The 22,163-nt window shown below is 35.5% G+C and overlaps 1 protein-coding gene across 3 annotated transcripts in view; it reads right to left on the bottom strand.

The window, feature by feature from the left end:
• Positions 1–22,163, bottom strand: part of CHD1 (chromodomain helicase DNA binding protein 1) — a 55,817-nt gene that overhangs the window by 12,030 nt on the left and 21,624 nt on the right. For all 3 annotated transcript variants that reach the window (XM_059837159.1, XM_059837158.1, XM_059837160.1), the window contains exons 5-27: positions 21,580–21,647; positions 19,691–19,840; positions 19,104–19,378; positions 15,897–16,122; positions 14,926–15,026; positions 14,496–14,674; positions 13,380–13,507; positions 12,598–12,814; positions 11,902–11,991; positions 10,777–10,967; positions 9,519–9,707; positions 9,042–9,204; positions 8,473–8,625; positions 7,905–7,976; positions 6,078–6,227; positions 5,351–5,499; positions 5,016–5,112; positions 4,827–4,922; positions 3,712–3,888; positions 3,405–3,565; positions 1,983–2,024; positions 1,142–1,272; positions 616–754 (exon numbers count right to left, since the gene is read on the bottom strand). In XM_059837159.1, coding sequence (XP_059693142.1) covers positions 616–754; positions 1,142–1,272; positions 1,983–2,024; positions 3,405–3,565; positions 3,712–3,888; positions 4,827–4,922; positions 5,016–5,112; positions 5,351–5,499; positions 6,078–6,227; positions 7,905–7,976; positions 8,473–8,625; positions 9,042–9,204; positions 9,519–9,707; positions 10,777–10,967; positions 11,902–11,991; positions 12,598–12,814; positions 13,380–13,507; positions 14,496–14,674; positions 14,926–15,026; positions 15,897–16,122; positions 19,104–19,378; positions 19,691–19,840; positions 21,580–21,647 — 3,344 coding nt within the window. The remainder of the gene's footprint in view (positions 1–615; positions 755–1,141; positions 1,273–1,982; positions 2,025–3,404; positions 3,566–3,711; positions 3,889–4,826; positions 4,923–5,015; positions 5,113–5,350; positions 5,500–6,077; positions 6,228–7,904; positions 7,977–8,472; positions 8,626–9,041; positions 9,205–9,518; positions 9,708–10,776; positions 10,968–11,901; positions 11,992–12,597; positions 12,815–13,379; positions 13,508–14,495; positions 14,675–14,925; positions 15,027–15,896; positions 16,123–19,103; positions 19,379–19,690; positions 19,841–21,579; positions 21,648–22,163) is intronic.

Raw genomic sequence — 22,163 nt, 5'->3', positions numbered from 1 at the left:
ATATTTTCTCTGCTGAGATGCTGGTAAATTTAAGAAATTAATCCAAATATTTATTAAAATATTTGCTTAGTATTTCTATAAAACAGTTCTTGAAATCAGCACTGGAATGTGTTTTAAAGCTGATTAAGACTAAAATATGAAGTACAGATACCTGTCTGTAGCCATGAGCTGACAGAATTGGCTAGCCATGAATAAAAACAAAAATTATCATCCAAGTGTTCTAAGTGGATAGTTTAGGAACTGCAATACACGAGGTGGGAACAACTACTGCTGCACTTTCATACTTCCCTCAAGCAGAGATGACACATTTAGCTCCTCAGCAAGCCTGAATTCTAGTCCTAATTAACACAGTTAATAGTGAACTAACTGAACACAGTTCATACAATTTTGAGTAGAACTGACAAGTTAAAGCTCTTACTGGCGTCTGTGGCAAAGGAAGAAGAAACAAAGTACAGCTGTGGAGCAGGTAACTGCTGTGAGTTCTTAAAGGGAATAGAGGGACAATGCTTTTAATAGAGTGTTCGAATCAAAGTTGAAAAAAAAAAAAACAACAAAAAAAAGACTTGAGAAGTTTTCTGCATTACTACTCTCTTAAAAATATGCAAAAATTAGTACCTTTTCCTTTCTTCTGGATCTGAAGGAATGGATTTGTGCAATGGTGCCAACTCTTCTTCATGAGAGATGACTAATTTTGCATTTACTTGCACTCCTGAGATTCGGAATGTTGGGCCTTTAACCTTCCCAAGTCTACCTCCTTAAAATAAAAGACAACGCTATTAAAATATTTACCTTTACAAATAACATCAGAAGATGTACAGAAAACAATTATATCACATCACCTTTTCTTGACCAAATGCTTGAATTAAATCCTTCAGAACTGAAAAGTCCCTACATAACTGGAGTACATCTAAATTTCACAGCATATCAAAAATCTATTTCATTTTTCAGTGGTAAGTCACACAGAAAGGGGGAAAAGTCACCTTACTATAACCCTGTTTTTTTTTTTAATTATCCAGTATGCACCCTAACATTTTTGTTCATATTTCCCAACAAAATTGTTTTCTGTTATAATCAGAGTGCAAGAGTAACTAATTTTTCTTGTCATTTTTCACTGTCCTCTCAAACCTGGTGAATATTGTACCTGCTCTTTCTTGTCCAGATGAATTGTCCTTTAAGGCTTTAATGCATCCATTATGTACAAGCTCTCCCAAACGTCTGAGGTCTGTCTCTGATTTATCAACTAGCTCAGCATCTCTAGCTACAGCATCTAACCTGTAATAAAAAAACCTCATTTTTATAACTCTGAACATTTGGCAGCTGTGAATAATTCCTTCAGATTTCAAAACAAAAGAAATGATCATGTAACTTAGCAGTCAGCCGTGGTTTTTATTTGGTGTACAATTTCGATCCAAGAAAAAAAACTCTAAATGACAGGTATGAGGACAATCAAAAAATTGCAGAGAACCCTAACCCTCGTGTTAAATTATTGTACTTTTCCTTAGAAAAGAAAATGAATCATTAAATCATACATACATATATGAATAATATGATCATACGCACTATAAATATTTCTAAGTATTAATATTTTTAAGGATGAGAATTTTTTCTTAAAATAGGAGTAATGAAAGAAGCTTAAAAATGATAACTGACAATATGTAAAATGCAAAACTAACTTTGACAGAGTGGATAGACTGATAGGCTTTCAACAGCTTATCTAACATTACAAATGAATGATTATCACCAATGAAGAGTAAACAAGTCAGCAGATAAATATAAAGGAAGTGTTCCTCCAAATGGCAAAGTATGTTGTGTGGCTGCCTGCACACATACCATATATGAAGTAAAGGAAGATACTACATTAAAGTCACACTATATTCAAGATTATGTATTTCCCCTACTGCCTAAAGTGTCATTCTACATTCTAACATCTATAAAAAAATAGATTCCAAGTTGTCACACAAATAATAATCAAACAACTTTACCTCTCAAGAGGGCCGCCAAACTTCTTGTAACTCTTGATAAACCTAGTAACAGAAAATAACATTACCATTAAATACATGCTTAACAAATAACATTTGTTTTAAAATTGCATTGATACAATTGTTAATCTCAGTATAATGCTATGTGGACAATGGGGAGAAAAAAGATAGAGTAAAGCAGTTTCATATATTTAGATAACTCAAAAAAAATCAGTTTTATGGGTTTAAGAACCGATATAAATAAAACAACAGAAGATATAATTTATTTCAGAAATCACTTTATTAATTTCACAAGACTGAGGATTCAGCTGCTGTATGTATCTAAAAATGAAAACTGAATGTGGATTTACAGCAAATGAAGATTTCAGACATCATGTTATGTATAGCTATATGGTTATTAAAAAGAGCAATCTCCAACAGGTAATTGGAAGATTTAGGAAAATGACATGAAAGATACTCTCTGTTCAAATATCTAAGCAATGGAAAGAAACTGGAGTTACTTGGAGGAGAAAGCAAATTACATAAAAATAATGTATTAAAAACTGAAAAAAAAAGGAAGAAAGAAAACTTCCTCAACAACAAAACTGCTTGTTCAAGCACAAGTATAGGCTTAAAAAAAGCACCAATTTGCCTCACTGTTAGATGAGATAGAAAGCCAAAAAGGATCTTTGAAGTCATTCCTCTAAAAAAATACTCTGAAGACTTTACAGCAATTTAGGGAAACATGCATACTTCAATTTCAGAAGCAAAGTAGCATTTCACAAACCCAAAAATGCTAACCAAAATAATTCCTCCTCCTCCTACCAAAACAATACTTCAGCAAATATTTAGCGTATACAGAAGGGACCAATCATAATACAAGTTTCTTAGTTTTAAAAAAGCAAGATGTAACAACTCAATGATAGTGCCAAGAAGTTTAAAATGAAAACAAAATCCAATCAAATTGTTTCATTTGTCACCAAATAGATGTAGCATAGTCTTTGAGCACCACAGGTTTTAGATAAATTGGTGGAACCCAGATTATTTTGCTTGTTCATTTTTAAAGGAAAGCGCCCCTTGTAAAATCACTATCAGTAATTATTAAGTGAAATTACTGTCTTCATAGGCTGCAGGAACTAAAAAATTTAAACCAGTCATGCATATTTTTAAAACCTAATTTTATACCTCATTAAGATGGGTTCAGATTCTTGCTATAACAGTTCACTATGTCAACACCACAAGGTAAAAACAATAAATGCCTAGAATAAAATAAATTTCAAACAACTTCAGGAAAAATAGATTACCAGTTAGCTAAGTACTAACAATACTTCCATATTGTTAGTATGGAAGCTATTGTTAGCTTCCATACTAACAATAACAGTATGATTAATAAAAATAATTGCAATTTCTTGTTCCTTTAAATATGCATGTCCTCCCATATCTTACCGCCTTATCTCTGCATCACTAAATCCTTTAATATTTTCTCGAGGAATAGTTCGTGGTCTTCCACGTTTTTTTGGCCTTTTTCTTTCTGAGATGGAGTCACTATCAGATCCAGAGTATCTTCTACTCCTACTGCGTCTCCCTTCGCTGCCATTGAAGCTAATCTGGAATTCCAGAGTAAGCAAGCTATGTAAGTAACAAATATAAGCAAGTTTTACCTGCTCTGTCAAAAAAATGTGTTCAGAAAAGAAAAAAAACCCAAACCCCCAAAGCAACACAGAACTACAATTTAGTCAAAACCAAGAGACACCTGTTTTGCACAGTTTCTCATTCTTGGAAGCATGTATATTTCTTCAAGTTCTTTTTGTCTTTCCTCCTCTTCTATTCTTCGCCTCTGGACCTCCGGAATGATTTCTTCCCAATTTCTTGAATTTCTTTCTGGCTCCAACTCAATATCATCTTCATCCATATTGGAGAAGTTGGCCACCTTGTACATCAAAACATATACATTTTTATCAAGTCAATACATGACACAATTAAAAAAACACTAATCAACTACTATTTAAGGAAAACAAGGTTACAGATCCTGTATTTTATGCATTTATACATAGAACACTTACATATTTTATCTATTTTTATATATATGCTATTGTTTTATAAGAGATACATTAAATTTATAAATTCAAAATGTTTCATAAACAATCTCTAATGAAAGTATTTTTAATCATTTAGGAAAGACAGACTCCTTTCAGCATGGGCTAAGAAGAGATACAAGGAGAATCACACCCCTCACACCTCTATGATTGTGGTTGAACTTCATTCAAAATAGGCCTAACAACATTTAAATGCCTGATTTAATGTGAAACTATAATAATATAAAATTAACCAAACATTAACACAATGCAGATATAAAAATATGTTGTGAATGAGTGATTAGCAGGAAAGCTATTTAATAATCTCCTGAATTAAACAAACATATCATGCTCTGCATTTTATTTTTTTACACACATAATATGTCTAACTGATAACACTTTAAAATACCTGGCATTCCAAGTTTACTTTAGGGCTAAAAGAAACTTGGAGAAATGATCAGCTAAGAAACACAAAGAACACATTGCATTTATTGATACTATAACTGTTTAATAACAAAGAGAGTAAATAAAACACAAAATTAAAATTCTAATCATTAACCCATTCATAAATACATCTCATTTCATTATCAAAATACATAATGTATTTCTAATTGTTTATACTGATGGTAAGGTATCATGTATAGGCAAAAAAAAATTTACTATGAAGTGATACAGAGTTGACTTACTGAGGCATTTATTTCTGAAGAATTAAGAGATAGATACATAGAAGAGAAATAGTACTGTTTAAAAAGGCAAGTATAATTATGGCAGGAAAGAGGGAACAGAGCTATACCTTGAACTGCGAAAGCAACTCATCCCCTACAGTTAATGGACCTGGCTCATTTTCCCGAGTTTCAGCCCTCTTCAATATTTCATCTATATCCATTTCCTGAGGGTACAAAAGAGAAGTTTCTCTTTACGATAAAATAATTCATACATATTTTCGGCTGTTTTATCTACCTAGTCCAGAAGCGCTACTTACTTGTGGCTCCTGTTCTTCCCCTTCAGGTTCTTTAAAAAGTTCCTCAGCACCAAACTTCAAAATTGCTGACAACTCCTCCTTATTAAAAGGTGTTGAGCTGAAATAAATGATGTTTCAGGAAAAACATTTTACTTACAAACTTGGAAAAGTTTTCTATAATCATGAGTCAATTAAGCATTCTTCTTACTGTTAAATATAAACTCTTCATATATTTGCGATATGTATTTATTATGCAAATAAAAATCTACAGAGACTTCACATCTTCTGTTTTGCCTTTCATTTACAATTGAAATATTCTTAAGGGTAAGTTGGTATAGAAACAAACATAAAGGTACCTGGAAGGAGTAGAGCCTGTATGTAACACAGTTTTCCCTGTAGTGTCCATTCTTTGAATTACTAAATGATCTAACACCATCTTTTTCTTGGCTCGTTCAAGAATATCTTCTTCTACCGATCCTTTTGTGACTAGTCGATAAATATTAACCTATGTGTATTTAAAAAATAAAAAACTTTAAAGGCAGAAATCTCAGTCTTCATTACATGACTTCTGAACTTTTTCATGGGTTTCAAATATGAAATACTAATTTAATCACATTACCACAGTCTTTACAGAAATGTTTTATAATAAATCATCTTAGACCTTTCTTTATAAACTTCAGTGACTTAGCACAAGCTTTGCCAGAGGCAATAATGTCATATTTCTAATTGCTACTGTATATTATCTGTAAGAAGGAAAGAATCCTCTTCAGAACTAGAATATTTAAGCATTGGGGATGTGCCTGATGTAGCAGTTATTTTGTAAAATTACATCATAGCAATGAATGCAAGACAGACAAGCTGACAATTCTCCTTCTCCCACCCAAACACCACAGCTGCCTTATTATTTATTCCTGTATGGAGACTTAAGAAAAAAGAAATAAGCATTACTAACACTTCTGGAGATATTCAGAAAGTATTAGTTATTCTCAAAAATACATGAGGACTGAATGGTGCAGACAGAGGGTGGACAACTAATGTACAGAAATATCTCTCAGGTCTGGAGCTTAAATTGAGTGTGTTTACCTGCTTCTTCTGTCCAATTCTATGTGCTCTAGCCTGTGCTTGCAGATCGTTCTGTGGATTCCAGTCAGAATCAAATATAACCACTGTATCAGCAGATGCCAAGTTGATACCTAATCCTCCAGCTCTGGTAGACAGTAAAAAGCAGAAGTCCTGAAATCATAAAGTAGGAAATAGCTTTATATACAATACTAGTAATATTCCTAAAGGAAACAACATACTTTAGAATTTACTTTATGCAGTACGTGGTGCTACCAAATCCATTATTGCTCTATGCTTAAAGCTTCTTCAAATATAAAGCAAACGCTGATTACCAATTTCTTTCATAAAGTTACTGACTTCTCAAGTCAGTTCAAAGGAAGCAGTGTCCTAGATGACGATCACTGAGCAAGACATCCCAATAAAACCAGACTGGCCAAAAAAATTACCAAATCTTACTGTGAAAGCTTTTAATGCTACAAAAACCCTCTCCTGCCCTCCCTGCCCCAAGCCCTGGAAGACTAAACAGTAATGTCAGAGCAAGGAAAGCACTTGAGCCTACACATAAGCGATTAAGAGACAGAAGCAAAAATCTTCTCCCAAGTTCAATGCTGCTCAGCATATTCATGAAGAATATGAAAATGGGTAAGCAGCAAGGAGAAAAAACCCAGTAGGCAATATAAAATTAATGAATCAGTCTTTCATAACTATGAAAGACTGCAGGAGGATATTGAGACATGCAAAAAACAACATATAAAATCCAAGCTAAAGTAAAGGTTAAAAAAACCCAGCCAAACCAAATTTTCAGTACAGTTACAGGAAACAGCAATCATTACAATAAGGAAAGAGTCCAGAGAATTGTGTTAAAGATTTCCAGGTAGCCTGTAGCTCAGTAACACAAAAACTCTACAAAATCCACCCCAAAATATTATTAAATTTTAGGAAATAAAAAAAATAAAACTGAGAGCATTCTTCTTTTTGCTGCACAAATGCAGAGTTTGCCTCAGTTTTAGAAATGCATAAATTCTTAATCTCAAAAAATGTACAGTGTAACTGCTAAGATTTCAGAAAATGTCAACAATGTCTATGAAAGAAATTTGAAAGAAAGTTAGCTTTTGTATTTAACACAAAGTTTGGTCCTTCTCCCTCCACAAAGCAGAAACAAGCTCAACAGCAACTAACAAATGCTGTCTTCAAATACATATTAAACCAAACCAAAATCAATGATAACCAACCTCCTCTCCCTCAAATCTGAGTGTGTAGGAAAAAGATTTAAACCAATCTAATGGTATGGAATAACATGCCTAATAGGAGTGCTAAATAAGGTATAAATACTCCAGTTCAGAATCTAAAGAATCGTAACGGATGCCGACCTATTCACAGGCTGCTCACAAATAATTGTTAGAAATCAGTACTTTACTATTTCTTCCAGGGAATGTAACAGGTGTCAACAAATGAAGATAATAGGAATTGTATTTGAAACAAGTAAAATATGATTGTTTGTGCAAGGATATATGAAGTTAGTTCTACTCATTGCCAAAGGATTTTTGGATACTAACTGCTTAAGTTCAGCACTTTTGTTAATATTACTAAATTCTACAGAGGAACAAAGCTGAGGTTAATATTCTGCAGCACTTATAGAGAAATCAGCTACCACTTTCCTAATTTATTTATCTACTTAACATCTTCTTAAAAAAAGTATTACAAAAACCTTTTACTCTAGGCAGTAGCAATGAATTTCCAACCTTATTGATACATTCCTCATTTTTTTCAGCTGTCCTTTTTTGTGCAAGGTCTTTTGGTACTTGTGAAAAAATAAGACAGACTCCCCAGGAAAAAAAAATACTTTACCTCTGATCCTTCTGCATTAAAATGATCCAGTGCTTGTTTCCTCAATTCCCCTTTTATTGATCCGTCAAGTCTCTAAAGAGATTGAGAACTACAGTTAAAAAGTAACTTTATACTGTATTCAACATCAGAGCAATTTCAATTGCCAGCTGCCAAACTGTTATGTGAAGGGGGGGAAAAAAGTAAATAAACAGCTCACAGAATTTTTAATTCATCTGTTTCACTTCAAAATAACATTCATCATAGAGCCAGTCTCCTTCTGGAAAAAGAAGATATTTTCATCCTTTTTTTTTTTTTTTTTTAATCAAAGAGGTAAAGGCCACATAACCACAAACAAAGCTCAAAGGGACCGCTGAGAGTCATCTTGTCTAAATCCCCTACTCAGGCAGGGACAGATAAAGCATGCTGCCCAAGGTCATGTCCAAGTAGCTTTTGTAACTCAACAAGAAACAGAAATTTCACAACCTCTGGAAAACCTGTTCCAGTACTTTGACACCCTCCTAGTAAAGGAAAAAAAAATTAATATCCAAGATCAAAGCTTCTTAGTTGCTATTACCAGCAAGTTTCTTACCTGAAATGGAAATTGACGATATTTCAGATATTCTGCCAGGATGTCCAGCATCCTTACCATCTGTGAAAAAATCAGGACTCTGTTGCCACGTTCTCGCAGACGAATCAGTAGCTTGTCAAGAAGGATTAGTTTCCCACTGCTACGTATTAAATGCTACAAAAACCAAGAAACATACATGGCAAAATAAATTCATCTCAACACTACTACATACTGGAGTATGTTGGACATCCATCTGAGGTTTGCCTTTCTTTCTATTACCATGGACAGAAAAATAAAAGGCAAATTCTGACATTCCTGAAAAATTTTACAATTTAAAACATCCATACAATAGTATGTAATTAAAACTGGGCATATTTATTTACTCAATTTTCTGTCAATTATTCAGTTCGAATTAAGAATCAAAAAATACTTCAAAGTAAAAACACAGGACACACATTTTATGGAAAACCTGTTCTTCCTTAATATACTTCAATGAGAACAAATAAACTGCCAAGGAACTATAAAATTCTGTGAAAACTACAGACGTAAAACCTCTCTTTCCTTTTTTTTTAATTAAGAAGTGACACTACCTGTAAGGCCTCCTGTTTATTATAGAATTCATTATCATCTGGTGGTTTAATGAGGTAGCAATGGTTGCAACACTTCTTGAGTTCCATCATGATGTTCAAAAACCCTGAGGTACTGCCTTTTGAACCTTTGCTAAGGGCTTTATAATTCCTGGTTAAAATCCACCTATGAAATAAGATGTACAATATCAGTAACTTCTAACCGTATGTGGAAGTAAGACAGATGTAGCTGTCAAAATATGAACAAGTTAAAGATAAAAAGCGTCTTCCAAAAGAGTATATCAATATGCCAAACAAAAGAAACTACATAAATAGACATTAGACCAATGCAATTCCTGAGTCCTTGCTTCACAGAATTTTATTTCTGTGAACCTCTATCAAAGCCCCAACTTCCATACAGTATACTAATCACTGTAATTCAGTAAATTGTACGTAGACATATCACTGAAACAGCAGAATATACAAAGAGTTGGTACATACTTGTAGTATTGCTTCTGCAATGCACTCATTTCCATCCTCAGAATTTGCTCAACTTTAGCAGGTAAGGACTTTTCTACATCTTTTTTAACTCTTCTCAGCAGAAATGGTTCAAGTTCTTTGTGAAGACTTGCATAACCACATTCTCTCCCTTTGCCATGCTCCTCTTCAAAATCTTCCCATGAAGAAAACCTTCAACATAAAAAAGTATAAGTGCAAAATAATGACATACAGTGAACACCCCCATGAAGCAAAATTCAGGAAGAAAGGTAACAGGCACAGAACATGTATGCATATACCACAAAAACACAGACACATTCAGATTTCTTCCCCACTCCCTTCTGTTTCATCCCATTTCTGAATTTTCATCTCCCAAGAAATCCCAGATACTGTAAACAGAAGAACGGAATTTTCCAAAAATGTCTACAGAATGAAAACTTCTAATTCCACAATGGAAATGCAATGTTTTTCTTCTTCTGCAAGGACACTTGTCTAGATGGTTGCAGCAAAGTCCATTATTATATTTTATCAAGACAGCATAAAAAGCCAGCTCCACATCCAGAGAGTGTGCAAGAGAATAAGAATATACTTAAAATGTGTCTTGCAGCTTGCATGGTCTAGCTAATGTGTAGCTATTGTCTGTACTAATAGACTCGGAGAACGGAGTTTATGATCAAACAAATGAATAATGGCTACCCAACCTCAGTGGCTTTGCCTCTAATGTTCTGTATAATCCATAGCTCAATTTAAACCTAGTTATGGTGCTTGGGATTTACAAGATGTCTGACAGCAACATGTGCTTTCCCACATGACCTCTAGTTTACCTTAGGTTTTAACCAGTCATTACAAAATCAAGTCAATGCAATAAGTTTACTGTATTTAAAACACATGAGAAAAACAGCTATCTGATTGAATTACAAGATATTTGGCATCTTGACACAAATTTGTTTTCATCAATAGTATTAACATATGAAAAATTTCATTCTTCTTCCCCCAGAGCAAATCAATATGGTTTTTCTCTTAGGCTAAGACGAAGCCTTTTTCCCAGCCTCTGACCCCACACATCAATCCATCACTTTTGCGCACTGCTAAAATGGGAAATGGTGACTACCAGCATTACTTACCTAAAGCAGCATCAAAAGATACACGCATTTACTTTATGTAGGATATTTAAGCTGTCTTTCAGCACAATTCCCTATTTCTACTGATTCTGACATCACTACACTTCTTTGCAATAAAAAACTTAACAAAAGACGCTTACTTTTCTGGCATGATGAAGTGGAGTAAAGACCAAAGCTCTTTGAGAGAGTTTTGCAGAGGTGTTCCAGTAATAAGAAGACGATGGTTAGACTTAAAGTCTATTAAAGTTTTGTACAGAAGAGAGTCATCATTTTTTAAACGATGAGCTTCATCAACTCCTATGAATGCCCAATTCAGACCACCAAGGAATGACTTGAATAGGAAAAAGAGAAGGGGGGAAAACATTACTGAAATCAACACATTACATGACTTTCCACATAACATAAACAAGCTATAAACCTGATCACTTCTTGGTTTAATAAAATAACAGCTATATGTTTTTAGTATTAATTATGGCTTTTACATTTCCAGGTTCAATGAAAAGCTGTGCAGTCATCCTAAGAAAACATAAATTCAATTTATTATTTAAAAAAATTCCCAGAAGTCTGACCCACTTTTTTTTACATGGCAGGGGGGAAAAAAAAAATCATTATTGACTTCTTCCCATACAAACAATGAAGTAAACAAAGTCAAGTGCTTCTTGAATAACTGTATCAATTTCTACATATTGTTAGAAGTATTAACAATAACTCTGTATGCTATCACTTCAGAGACAGTATTAACACATGTGCACATACATATGCAGAATATCACAGAAAAACTATATGGGATTTCCTAGTTTTGTATAAAATTTGGGATTAAGGTTCTGTTAGGTTCTGTTTCAGTTCCTTGATGGTGGTCTGCAAAGAAGCAGAGCATGAAGCTGAGAGGAGATCATTACAGCAATGAGACTTTCAAGCAAAATTAAGTTGTTACCCACCTCATAAAATGGGAAAATTAGAGGAAATGGAAATTAAGAGGAAATTTCCTCTTAATTTTCCTTTAGAGGAAAATTAAGTTGTTACCCACCTCATAAAATGGGAAAAGGCTGAAAGCCTCACCACATGTATGTAAAATCCAGAAGCACTTAAAATAAGACAAGGCCCCCAAGAAACAAAAACCAAAACCCCAAACTACACACTGTCATAGCAAAAACAATCAGATTCTCCATAAATTTAATGGGCCATAAATCAAATATATGCAAGTCTAAAGAAAATTATTCTATACTAGGGAAATTATTTTTGTCTCTCCACGGAAGGGCAATTACCTTATCCTTTAGCAAAATTTCATATGTTGTTAAGAGTATGTTAAATTTCAATCGTTTGGTCTGTGGATGCATCCATTCATGAGTTCTTATCTACAAAAAGAAAGAAGTAAACTATAAGCTGCAGAAAAAAGGTCTTGCTGACTGGAATCAATTGCAATACTGCAACAATGTAAATATTTAGTAGCATAAATCAATATGATAATGGAACAGAAGGACAACACATATATACACATTTATATGTATAGAACATATACCTATATATAAATATGTACACTTGCATATGCACTATATATATACACACACACATACACATTTATAACAGACAAGAACTTTTTACTTTAACGGATAAGATTAATAACATTAACAAACCAACAACCTTTCAGGAAATAAAGTAAGATCATGACTGGCTTTCTTATAGACTTATTTTCACTATATCCACCTTAATAATCACATGGGGAAAGATAACTGGTTTTCAAATGCAAAATTTTTAATTCTGTCCACTACTAAGCAGAAAGGAAACCTCTCACACACATTTACATGAGATCAAATAAAGCCTTCAATTCCAATTTAAAGACATGGGCTTCAGCAAGTATTTGCTCAGTCCCAACCAAAAACTTTGAGATACGCAAATGATAAAAATATGAAGTATGTCTTGTTTACATACAAGACTTTCCAATGACAAAGAGAAATACTCACCATATTTCTACTAGTTATGTCTCCTAAGTAAACTACAGCATTCATCTGAGGAGCCCAGGTTTGAATCTCTCTTTGCCAAGACGTCAAGGTAGAAAGTGGCACAACCAACAAGAAAGGCCCATACAATTGATGCTCGTGAAACAGATAGTTCAGAAAAGAAATTGTTTGTATTGTTTTACCCAGACCCATTTCATCTGCGAGAATACAGCTATTCCCTCTAAAAAAAGAAGAAAAAATAAAGGAAACAAAGCTATTTAGGGGATGTGTGGAGATGGAAAAGGTTTGGATAAAAAGAAATCATTATCTTTTTAATATAAAATCCAATCATAAAAGTTTAAGATTTTACTACTACACATTTTGAAGACATTTATTTACATTGTTTTTCCATCTAAAGATTTCCAATCCCTCCTACCCCCCTGAATTAACAAAAAAGTTGCAAGTAGTCCTCCTGAGCCTAATTTTTAAATTTTAACAGTAAGATTGACATTCCATAAATGTTTGTTTGGCTTTTCTCATTTTACTGTTTTAGGTCTGTTTGTTGTTTTAAAAATATTACTTATTTAATTGAAACTGAAAGCAAAGTAATGATATAGCAGTTTTTTGTTGAGAATGGCCATAAAATGATAATTTTGGTACTTAGAGCAAAACCAGTCCCTTCAGATCTCTATTTGGGGCTTACAGCATGAAAGTTTCCAACTTTAAAAAAAAACCACCCAACAGAAAAAACCATTTCAATATGTTACAAATGCTTGCAATTTACAAACAAAATAGAAACTCCTTACTTGCACCATGAGTGAGCAAGCCAATTCAACCCATTTAACTGATAATCTCTTAACTCTAAACTTTCATGTCCTCCAATATAAGATGGTTGTTTTTTTAGTGCAACAAATCGTGGCCTTTGTTTTAGAACCTGTGAAAAGCAAATTGGTCATCAGTCAATGATTGAACTGTAACTGAAATTACCAAAAGATCTTCCTACAGAAAAAGGAAGATCTTTTCATCAACTCTAGTTTTATCTATCAATGTAAGCCAGACCACATAAAACCACCAAGTAATTAGCAAATTGAAACTAGCTTGATTGCCAGCCTAAATGTCATAACATGAATCATATTAACTCACTCAAAGTTTTCTTTCAAAATAAACTACAATACTAAACAAATCCATTTCTGAATGCTAGTAAAAATGCAGGGGACTGGCATCTACAAAATCTATTCTCAGTAGTGCTATTGTCCAGACATCCTACTATACATCATTACTGGTATTCTGAAAAAACTTTCAAAAAAGCTCATAATGTGTATTTGATACGTGGATTTAAAAAAAAAAAATCACATTTTTTACTATTGCAACTGATGTAGCTTGAACTTGGCCAGGAGCCAAGCTGCCACCCAACTGCTTACTCACTTCCCAACCTAGAGAGACAAGAGAGAGAAATGAAAAGGTAAAAGTGAGAAAAAAATTGTGGGTCAAAATAAGGAGTCTACTGGGTGAAGGAAAAATGCCCACCCAATCGAAACAAAAAAAACACATAGAAAAAAATCCCACAAGTGACAGAATGAGTCACACATCAATTCACCAGCAGAACTGATGACCAACTCCAGGCAACAAGCAGCCCTGTTGAGTAAGACATTAAACAGCACCAAGCACCTCTTTGGTCAGTAGGTGGTTCAGCTGTTATTGGTGTGCTCCCTGCCAGCCTACTCATGGGGGGGGATGACACAACAGGACACAGAGAAGGCATTGTGCAAGCACTGCTGGGTAACAGCCAATATGTGTTATCAAAACCATTTAGGTGACAAATATAAATCACAGACCACAGAGGCTGCTATGAAGAAAATTAACCCTATCCTAGTCAGACCCAGTACAACAGATTATAAATCCATTGCAAATTACCTACTCACCTTGCAATCTTTAAAGGGAGTGGTCTTGGATTGATTTCTGCTGAAGTACTCATCAATGCGTGCCTGAAACTTTTTGGCAATGAGAGCTCCATCTTCCCAGCTACATTCAGAATAAGGCAGACCCTGCCACTTACAATAGTAGTCTGGATAACCAGCAGCTGATTTCTGATTTGAATGAGCTGCAAAAATGCACCAGCATTCTGATCAGCATTTTACTTCTGTACTGTAGGAAAACATTCATTTTACATAATAATACAACAGAAGCTAGATCCATACAGACAGCCTGACAGCTCTTCTTTTTACCTGAAGTTTTGTTTTGGATTAAAATTTTGTGATATCAGTATTTTACATTTCTTAACTACAAATACAAGAGCATTGAAAACATACAGAATCCCTGACACTGACTTCTGTTCACAAGTTTGTAACATACCAATTATTCTTTCCACTATCTGGTATTGTTTATGTAGATCATCTGTAAGCTCCTGCTGGCAGTTGTAATATTCCACATCTTCCGGAGAAGCGTTTTTCAGCCTGGAGCAGGAATTAATTCACAACACTTAATACACCATATACTTTGAAAACTAAGAAAATTCAGCAACTCTATAGCTCTGAATGCAATCATCCTGTGAATCTTGCCTGGAAAGTTTTTTTGAACAAACAACTTAAAAATCCCTACTACAAAATGGCTATGTCTGGCCTAAGTGCCTCACCATTAATGAGTAAAAATACTTATCGCTGAAAATTAGTATTTTCCATTACTTGCTTCACTAGTTCAACTGGTAGCTGTAGTAGTTATGTCTCTGGATAAGCAGCACACCTTACAGGTTATTTTCATGGAATAGTAGTCAGGGTGGCTCACTCTGTAAGAATCCATCTAATGATTAGTTACTAAAAATCTCACCAGCATTGATTATATTAAACATACTAATAAAACTGGACACCAAAGAGGTGACTTTAAAATGCATGTATTTCTTCATGGTTTTTATTCTCAAACTTCAACCTCAGGTTTCAGCGAAAAAAACTCAATTCTTCCAAGTCACCTGAAATGGCTAATGCACCAAGAAAACACTGATCCTTGCAGCAATTCTTGAAGAACTCCATTCAAAGTAAAATGGAAAAATTACCACAAGTTATAATTTATTATTCATTTTTAAATACGACCCATCTTGTTAAAACTCCATTGATACCACATAGACACATACATACACACACATACACCCCCACATCAGATTCAGATAATTATGTTACTGGAACATGTTAAAGGTGCTTTGGCTTTCAACAGTTTTGTCTTCCCAAAAAGACAAAAACCTGTTACCTTCTCAAAAGCAGGTAACAGGTCTCAGAAACACAACAGAATACCTACAGTGTTTCAAAAAAGTATCACTAAAAAAATAGATTCACCATCGTTTTGTTTCTTGATCCTTTTTCTTGTAATTGTCCAGTTTCTTCATTCCTTTAACATTTTGTTGCTTCAGTGTTTCCTCAGTTTCCCAAGTGTTATGGATGTGTGACCAACCTTTCCATTTAATAAGATATTGTACTTCTGCTGGCTCCTTTGATTTTTCAAACCCAGCATTTGGGTCACCATCGGCCTCAACTGCATATATTGTAGTTGCAGCACCCGTGGCTGTGAGAAAGAAACCGCATCATATGCCTTGAGTAAGTGTGCATCATAAGTTAACCAGTTAGAAATGTCGTCAAGTAATTGGTGGTAATTTTAGATGAGTATATACTTGAGAAGTGTCTACTGCACTCATGTCATCACTATAATTTGAAAGATTATGATGTAGATATATTAGGACAAGCACAAGTAGTCAAGAGAATAAAAGAGCAACCAAAACATCTACATCTACCCTGCAACATCTTATCTTTCCTCATGAAAATTTTATTTGTATTCCTGGTTTTTAAACTAGGGAATGCTCCACACTAACAATGCTTGTCATCTTCTGTGACACTAGTCTTATCTCTGAGCATAAAAAAGACATTTGATGTTAAGTCTGATCAGCCTCTAGACATGAAAAACCTGCTAACAGAGACACTATAAATCTCCTTCCTAAACAAGTTTGTTGCCTGTCCTGCCTCTGTTATCTTACAAGGTAAAAATTATAAAGTACAGATTAAGTACAGACTGTATTGTAGCTGTAGCCCACTAGCAGCAGAAAACAGGCTCATTTTGGTGAGGACAGGTTACAGAATCACAGAATATTCTGAGCTGGGAGGGACCCACAAGGATCATGGAGTCCAACTCTTAAGCCTGTATAGGGATCAAACCCATAACCCTGGCATTAATACCATCCAGCTCTAAGTGAGCGAGCTAATGTCAGTGGTGTTGATAAAGATATGAGACCAGCAAGCTGCTGGGGCAGATAAAATCTGACAGAGGCAATGCCAAAAAAGCAGCAACATCATCTGTGCAGGAAGAATGAAAGAAGCTTAGTTCCTAAGGCTTTGACAGCAGCAGTAACACCATACACTGGAGCAGGAGGATATGGGATAGCATGAGAGAGGGAATTTAAGAGAAAAGAAGAGTACTAGTTTGTAGCAGACACGGGGCTGGCTAGAGCCCCAGGGAGGATGGAAGCCTAGAGACAAGAAAATGCCAAGTCATAGTAACTAAGCCAGAAGCCCTCTCTCCAGTCCTCCAAGACCTCTGTGACCCCATAGGCTACTTTCCCCTAACACTTACGATTGGACAGTTTCTGATCCCTTCTACCCCTATATAAGGGGCTACTTTAGCCCATTCTGGTGAGAAGAGCTGTCGCTGGAACCCTTCACGGACCTCTCAATAAACCTCACTGTGGAATCTCCGAGGCCTCTTCTCTCTCTCTCTCTCGCCGTCTGCTTTCCTGGAAGCCACTGCTAGCCAAGAGCGCCTTTAGCAAGCTAAGAGCTGAAAACTGTAAAAGAGCTGAGATCACTAAGAGCTGACTAACACTTAAGCTTGCTAAGGTAGCTGTGGCTATAGAGCAGTTCGGGTCTCCGGACACCCAGCATCCGTAAGGCTGAGCTATCCGGCCCAAGCCTGCCTGCTCGCCTGGGACACACAGACCCTGCAGAAACCCAACTACCTGGCTAGAAGTAGCCCCCGTGGCTTTCACTAGTTCTGACAAAGGTCAATAATTTAAGACACTAGGTATACCTAATGGAGAGAGGGAACCCTTAAGTGCAAGGGGCTCAGCATTTGGGTGGAGTTTTTTCATGTCTTTGTTTAGATAATTAAGAGTAGTATGGGAGAACTAGTTACCTGGGACAAGGAGCAGGCTGAGACATACTCAACAACTGATTTGCCTCAGTCTTCACTAGGCCAATTACTCAGCCACATCAGAGGAAGCAAAGGCAGGGAGAGAATGGGAGAAGGAAGAATCACCCACTCCAGGAAAAGATCAGGTTTGAGACCAATTAAGGAAACTGAAAGTGAACAAGTCCATGGGACCAGGTAAGAGACATCTACAGGTCCCGAGGGAACAGGCAGAGGAAATAGCTAAGCCACAACCATAATCTTCGAGGTCATGGTGGCCCAGGGAAGTTCACACTAACTGGAAAAGAAGAAATATAAACCTCATTTTTGAAAAAGATAAAAAAGGAAGACCCCAGGCTCTGGGGTCCCCACTGTAAGAAGGATGTGGGCTTTCTGGAGTACATCCAGAGGAGGCCACCAACATGGTAAAGAGGGCTGGAACACCTATGGTATGAAAATAGGCTGACAGCTGGGGCTGTTATGCCAGGACAAAAGAAGGCTCTGGGAAGACCTTGCAGCACCTTCTAGTATCTAGAGGAGGCTATAAGAAGGCTGGAGAGGGACTATAGACAAGGGCACATAGTAGTAGGACAAAAGGTAATGACTTTAAACTGAAGGAGACTTAGATTAGGTGTTAGGAAGAATTCTTTGCTATCAGGGGGGTGAGGCACCATAACTGGTTGCCTGGCTACACCCAGAAAAGCTGTTGATTCACAATGCCTGGAATTAAGTGTTCAAGGCCGGGTTGGATGCATCTTTGACCAAACTGGTGTAGTGAAATGTACACCTGACAATGGCAGTGGAGTTGGAATTAGCTGATCTTTAAGGTCCCTTCCAACCAAAACCATTCTATGAGTCTATGATTTTAACTTGTAAACTCAAATACAAAGCAGAATTCTAGATACCATTGCAATTTTAGATGCATTTTTTGTAGCCATTACACGCATTGTTCTGTACTGCACTGCAGTAACTGAAATCATTATTTCAGTGGTTCAGTCTTACCAACACTGTCTTTCAATGTTCAGACTACTAGTCAGCTCTCCCATGTAGTCTACTTTCTCCACATACATAGTTTGTACCGATCAAGTACCACTGAACGGTACAAACAGTGTCATAACAACATGTTGTGCATTCATGCAAGACAGAGTTATCTTCCACCTAATTTTTATCTTCTACTTAGGTATGCAATTTTTCTGTACTCTGTGATACTTAGAAGGGAATAGAAGCATTCTTATGAATATAAAGGGTGCAACAGTATGACTTCTTTGTAACTTTAAAACTATTGCTTTTTAACCTATAGACGAGAATATGCACTGAAGTTGCACCATGATCTTAACAAGGATTTTAAAAACACTTAAAAAAAAAAATACCTCCTTTACGGCCAACTCGACTATCCATAAATTTCTCTATAGTTTCAAATTCATCTTCTTCAGGTTGTGGAACATCTTCTCCACAAACTTCTAGCAAATCATCAGAATCTGTCTTTGTTTCTTCAGCTTCTTTGTAACTAATGTTTACTGTTGCCTGGCGACGAGATCCCCTCTTATCATAATCATCATCATCATCCTCCTCATCATCATCCTCTGAAGAATCAAGTTGCCTCTTTTTTGGTCCTCCATTCTTTTTCCCACTTTTTGGCTTAATTCTTCAAGACAATAATGTATGACACAACAATGATGTTTCAACACAGGCAACAATAAATTTTAATTTTCTGCATTGTTTTCTGAATACATGTATTTAATGAATGTTCAATTACTCTGCTTTCATTTAGAGCAGACAGGAAAAGGTATTCACTAGAAAGCATTAATATATGATCATATTATGTATATTAAAAAAAAACCTTTTTTTTTTCCTCAGTAAATACTAGAATTTTCAGTCGCATGCATAGTAGTAGTAAATACTCAATTGCTTTTTAGAAATAGTTTAGAATAGAGCATTCAAATGCCCAACTTCTCACCTGGTTGGAGGTTTACGGCTTTTGACTTTGTTTTTTGGCTCATAGTCAGATTCACTCTCTGCACAGCTGCTTTTCTCCCTGTCTTCCTCCGATTCAGAATCTGAACCTGTTCCCGACATAGACCCTGATCCTGACATTTGCCAGTCTTCACTGCACATGATGAAAGACAAAACAGTAATTTCACATTGTTGCATTTTTTAGAACAGTTATTCACACATGAGGGATCTGCTGTTATTTCAAGACTCTTCACAGAAATAAAATCTTGGAACAGTTATTTCAATTGATGAGACAGAAATTAGTCCTCAGTGAATACCAGGTAAGTTAAAAAAATGTCCAGTGGCATCAAAGGGATTTGGACTAAGAGGTAGATTTAAAATCTAAAATAACAACAAAAATCTGGATTTCTATATCAATTTCAGCATGAAGAAATGAGTTAACATGACATTAGGAAAACAAGTCTACCTGGTTAAGATACATATTCATCAGAAGTTAGACATGTTCAAATCATAAAGTTCTATCATATTGTATTGTGGAGAGTCTCATATTGTCTAATGCCTATAGTCTCTGTGGCCCATGTGAAGATTCAGCAACTTTGGCACGAAAATTGAAAAATAACAGAGGCAGGCAGATTTGAGAAATGCAGAAAAACCTGAACTGCAGTAATTAGTGAGTGGCACTGGCTCCCAAAAGCTTCCACTAAACTCTCACATCAGCGCTTCAGAGCCAGGCAAGGTACTATAAATAAGACACTTGGGACTGACTGTCCTAGGTTACAATATAAAGATGTATTCTATTCCCATCCTCAAGAGCTGCTGAAACCAGGAGGGGCATTGTTTTTTCCTTATCTCCTGTTACTGGGCCCATCAATGCCTTTCTGCATGACTCAGAGGTAAGTCCCTCCAGGAACCATTTCTATTTAATAGACCCACCACATGATTCATAGAATGATCTTAGCCCATTGTGAGATGCTCCGCCCAGGGGGGAGAAGCTAAGTATCCCCACCTGGATATAATCTGGGCTTTGGGACAGAACAGGCAGACCTTACCCACTGGTTTCCAGAGGACAAGAGCTACCAGATTTTTTTTACAGGATCACCACTTCAACAAGACTATTTCATCTAGACTGCTACCACCACACCAACCAGCAGGGTGTCAGGTTGTATTCTGACTCTGTCAGTGGTTTTCTTCTTTTGTACTATTGCATGTATTTGGTTTTATTCCCTTGTCCTAATAAATTGCATTTCTGACCTGGAGTCTCTCATTGGTTTTGCTTTCAAACCAGAACACTGAGTAGCAGGATTCCCCGGTTTCTGCTTAACTGAGATTTTCTGCTTTCTGACAGGAAAGATGATGTACAGTATCTTGATTCAAACTCTGACTTTATACACGAAAATTCAATCTTAATGGCTTTAATAACAACTTAATTGATTTATTTAATATCAAAACTATACTAACTTTTAAGCATGTCCAAGGAAAGGAATAAAGGTAAGAAAAGCAACCCCACAAAATCCAAAAGATGAGCCATCTGGCATTAACTAAGGGAATCTAACTTGAATTTTCTCTGAGACAATCTATTTAAGTAGTTTCCTACCTCTACAGGAATTTTTATGGAGGGCCTCCAACTCAAAAAGTAAATTGCAACAAAGCATTTTAGAAATAAAAGCACTGATGAATGTTTTCAAACAATACTGCAGACTCTCTGCTGAGAAACTAGTGTAATAGTGATGCTAATTTGACGGTCCATTTTAAAATTACAAAATTGCAAATGAAAGATCAAGACAAATTAAGAAGAGATCTTAAGCATTTCAAGTGTGAGGAATTCAAACATAAGTTACAAGCATCTCTCTCTATGATAAAAAATGTGTGCTATTACTCAGGAATACATCTTACTCTTTATGTGTTTTTTTCTTGGTTTCACTGGATGAGTCATCTGCTGAATCTTCACTACTTGAGGAGTCCTGCAATGGAAGGAAATAAACCAAAGCCAAAGGAAATAAACCAAAGCCAACTCATTTTTACAAAAACAATTATGTAAAAAATCCTTTAACAAGTTGATTTTGAAAAGATACATCAGTTTCCACTTTCAAATTTGAGGCACATTATTCATATTTTACCCTCTTCAATTTAGCTCTTTGAATACTGGCATTGTTTTTGTATTTATCCATCTATGAATACACTGTGCCAACACTGCTCTGGAGAACATCACATAAAACTCCCATCTTAAAAAATCAACATTGTGCCCACCACGGTGTGTAAGCTACTCCACATTACTCAAGATGAGGTCTCTGTAAAAATTCTAATAAAATCTCCTACCCTCAAGAGCTTTTTCACTTTTCATCTTCGTTCACATTAAAACACCAGTTTAAGAAAATTTTGAGAACAGCATATCCCTTCTTTCTTTACAATAAAAGACAAGAACCCTCTTAAAGCTAGGTTTTCTTAAAGCCAGTCTCAGTGTCTTAATTTAGAATAAC

This window comes from Haemorhous mexicanus, chromosome Z, assembly GCF_027477595.1.
Source record: "Haemorhous mexicanus isolate bHaeMex1 chromosome Z, bHaeMex1.pri, whole genome shotgun sequence".
In the NCBI taxonomy this organism is placed as follows: domain Eukaryota; kingdom Metazoa; phylum Chordata; class Aves; order Passeriformes; family Fringillidae; genus Haemorhous; species Haemorhous mexicanus.
Note: the sequence above shows the minus strand (reverse complement) of the source record. Positions and strands in the feature narration are given on the sequence as shown.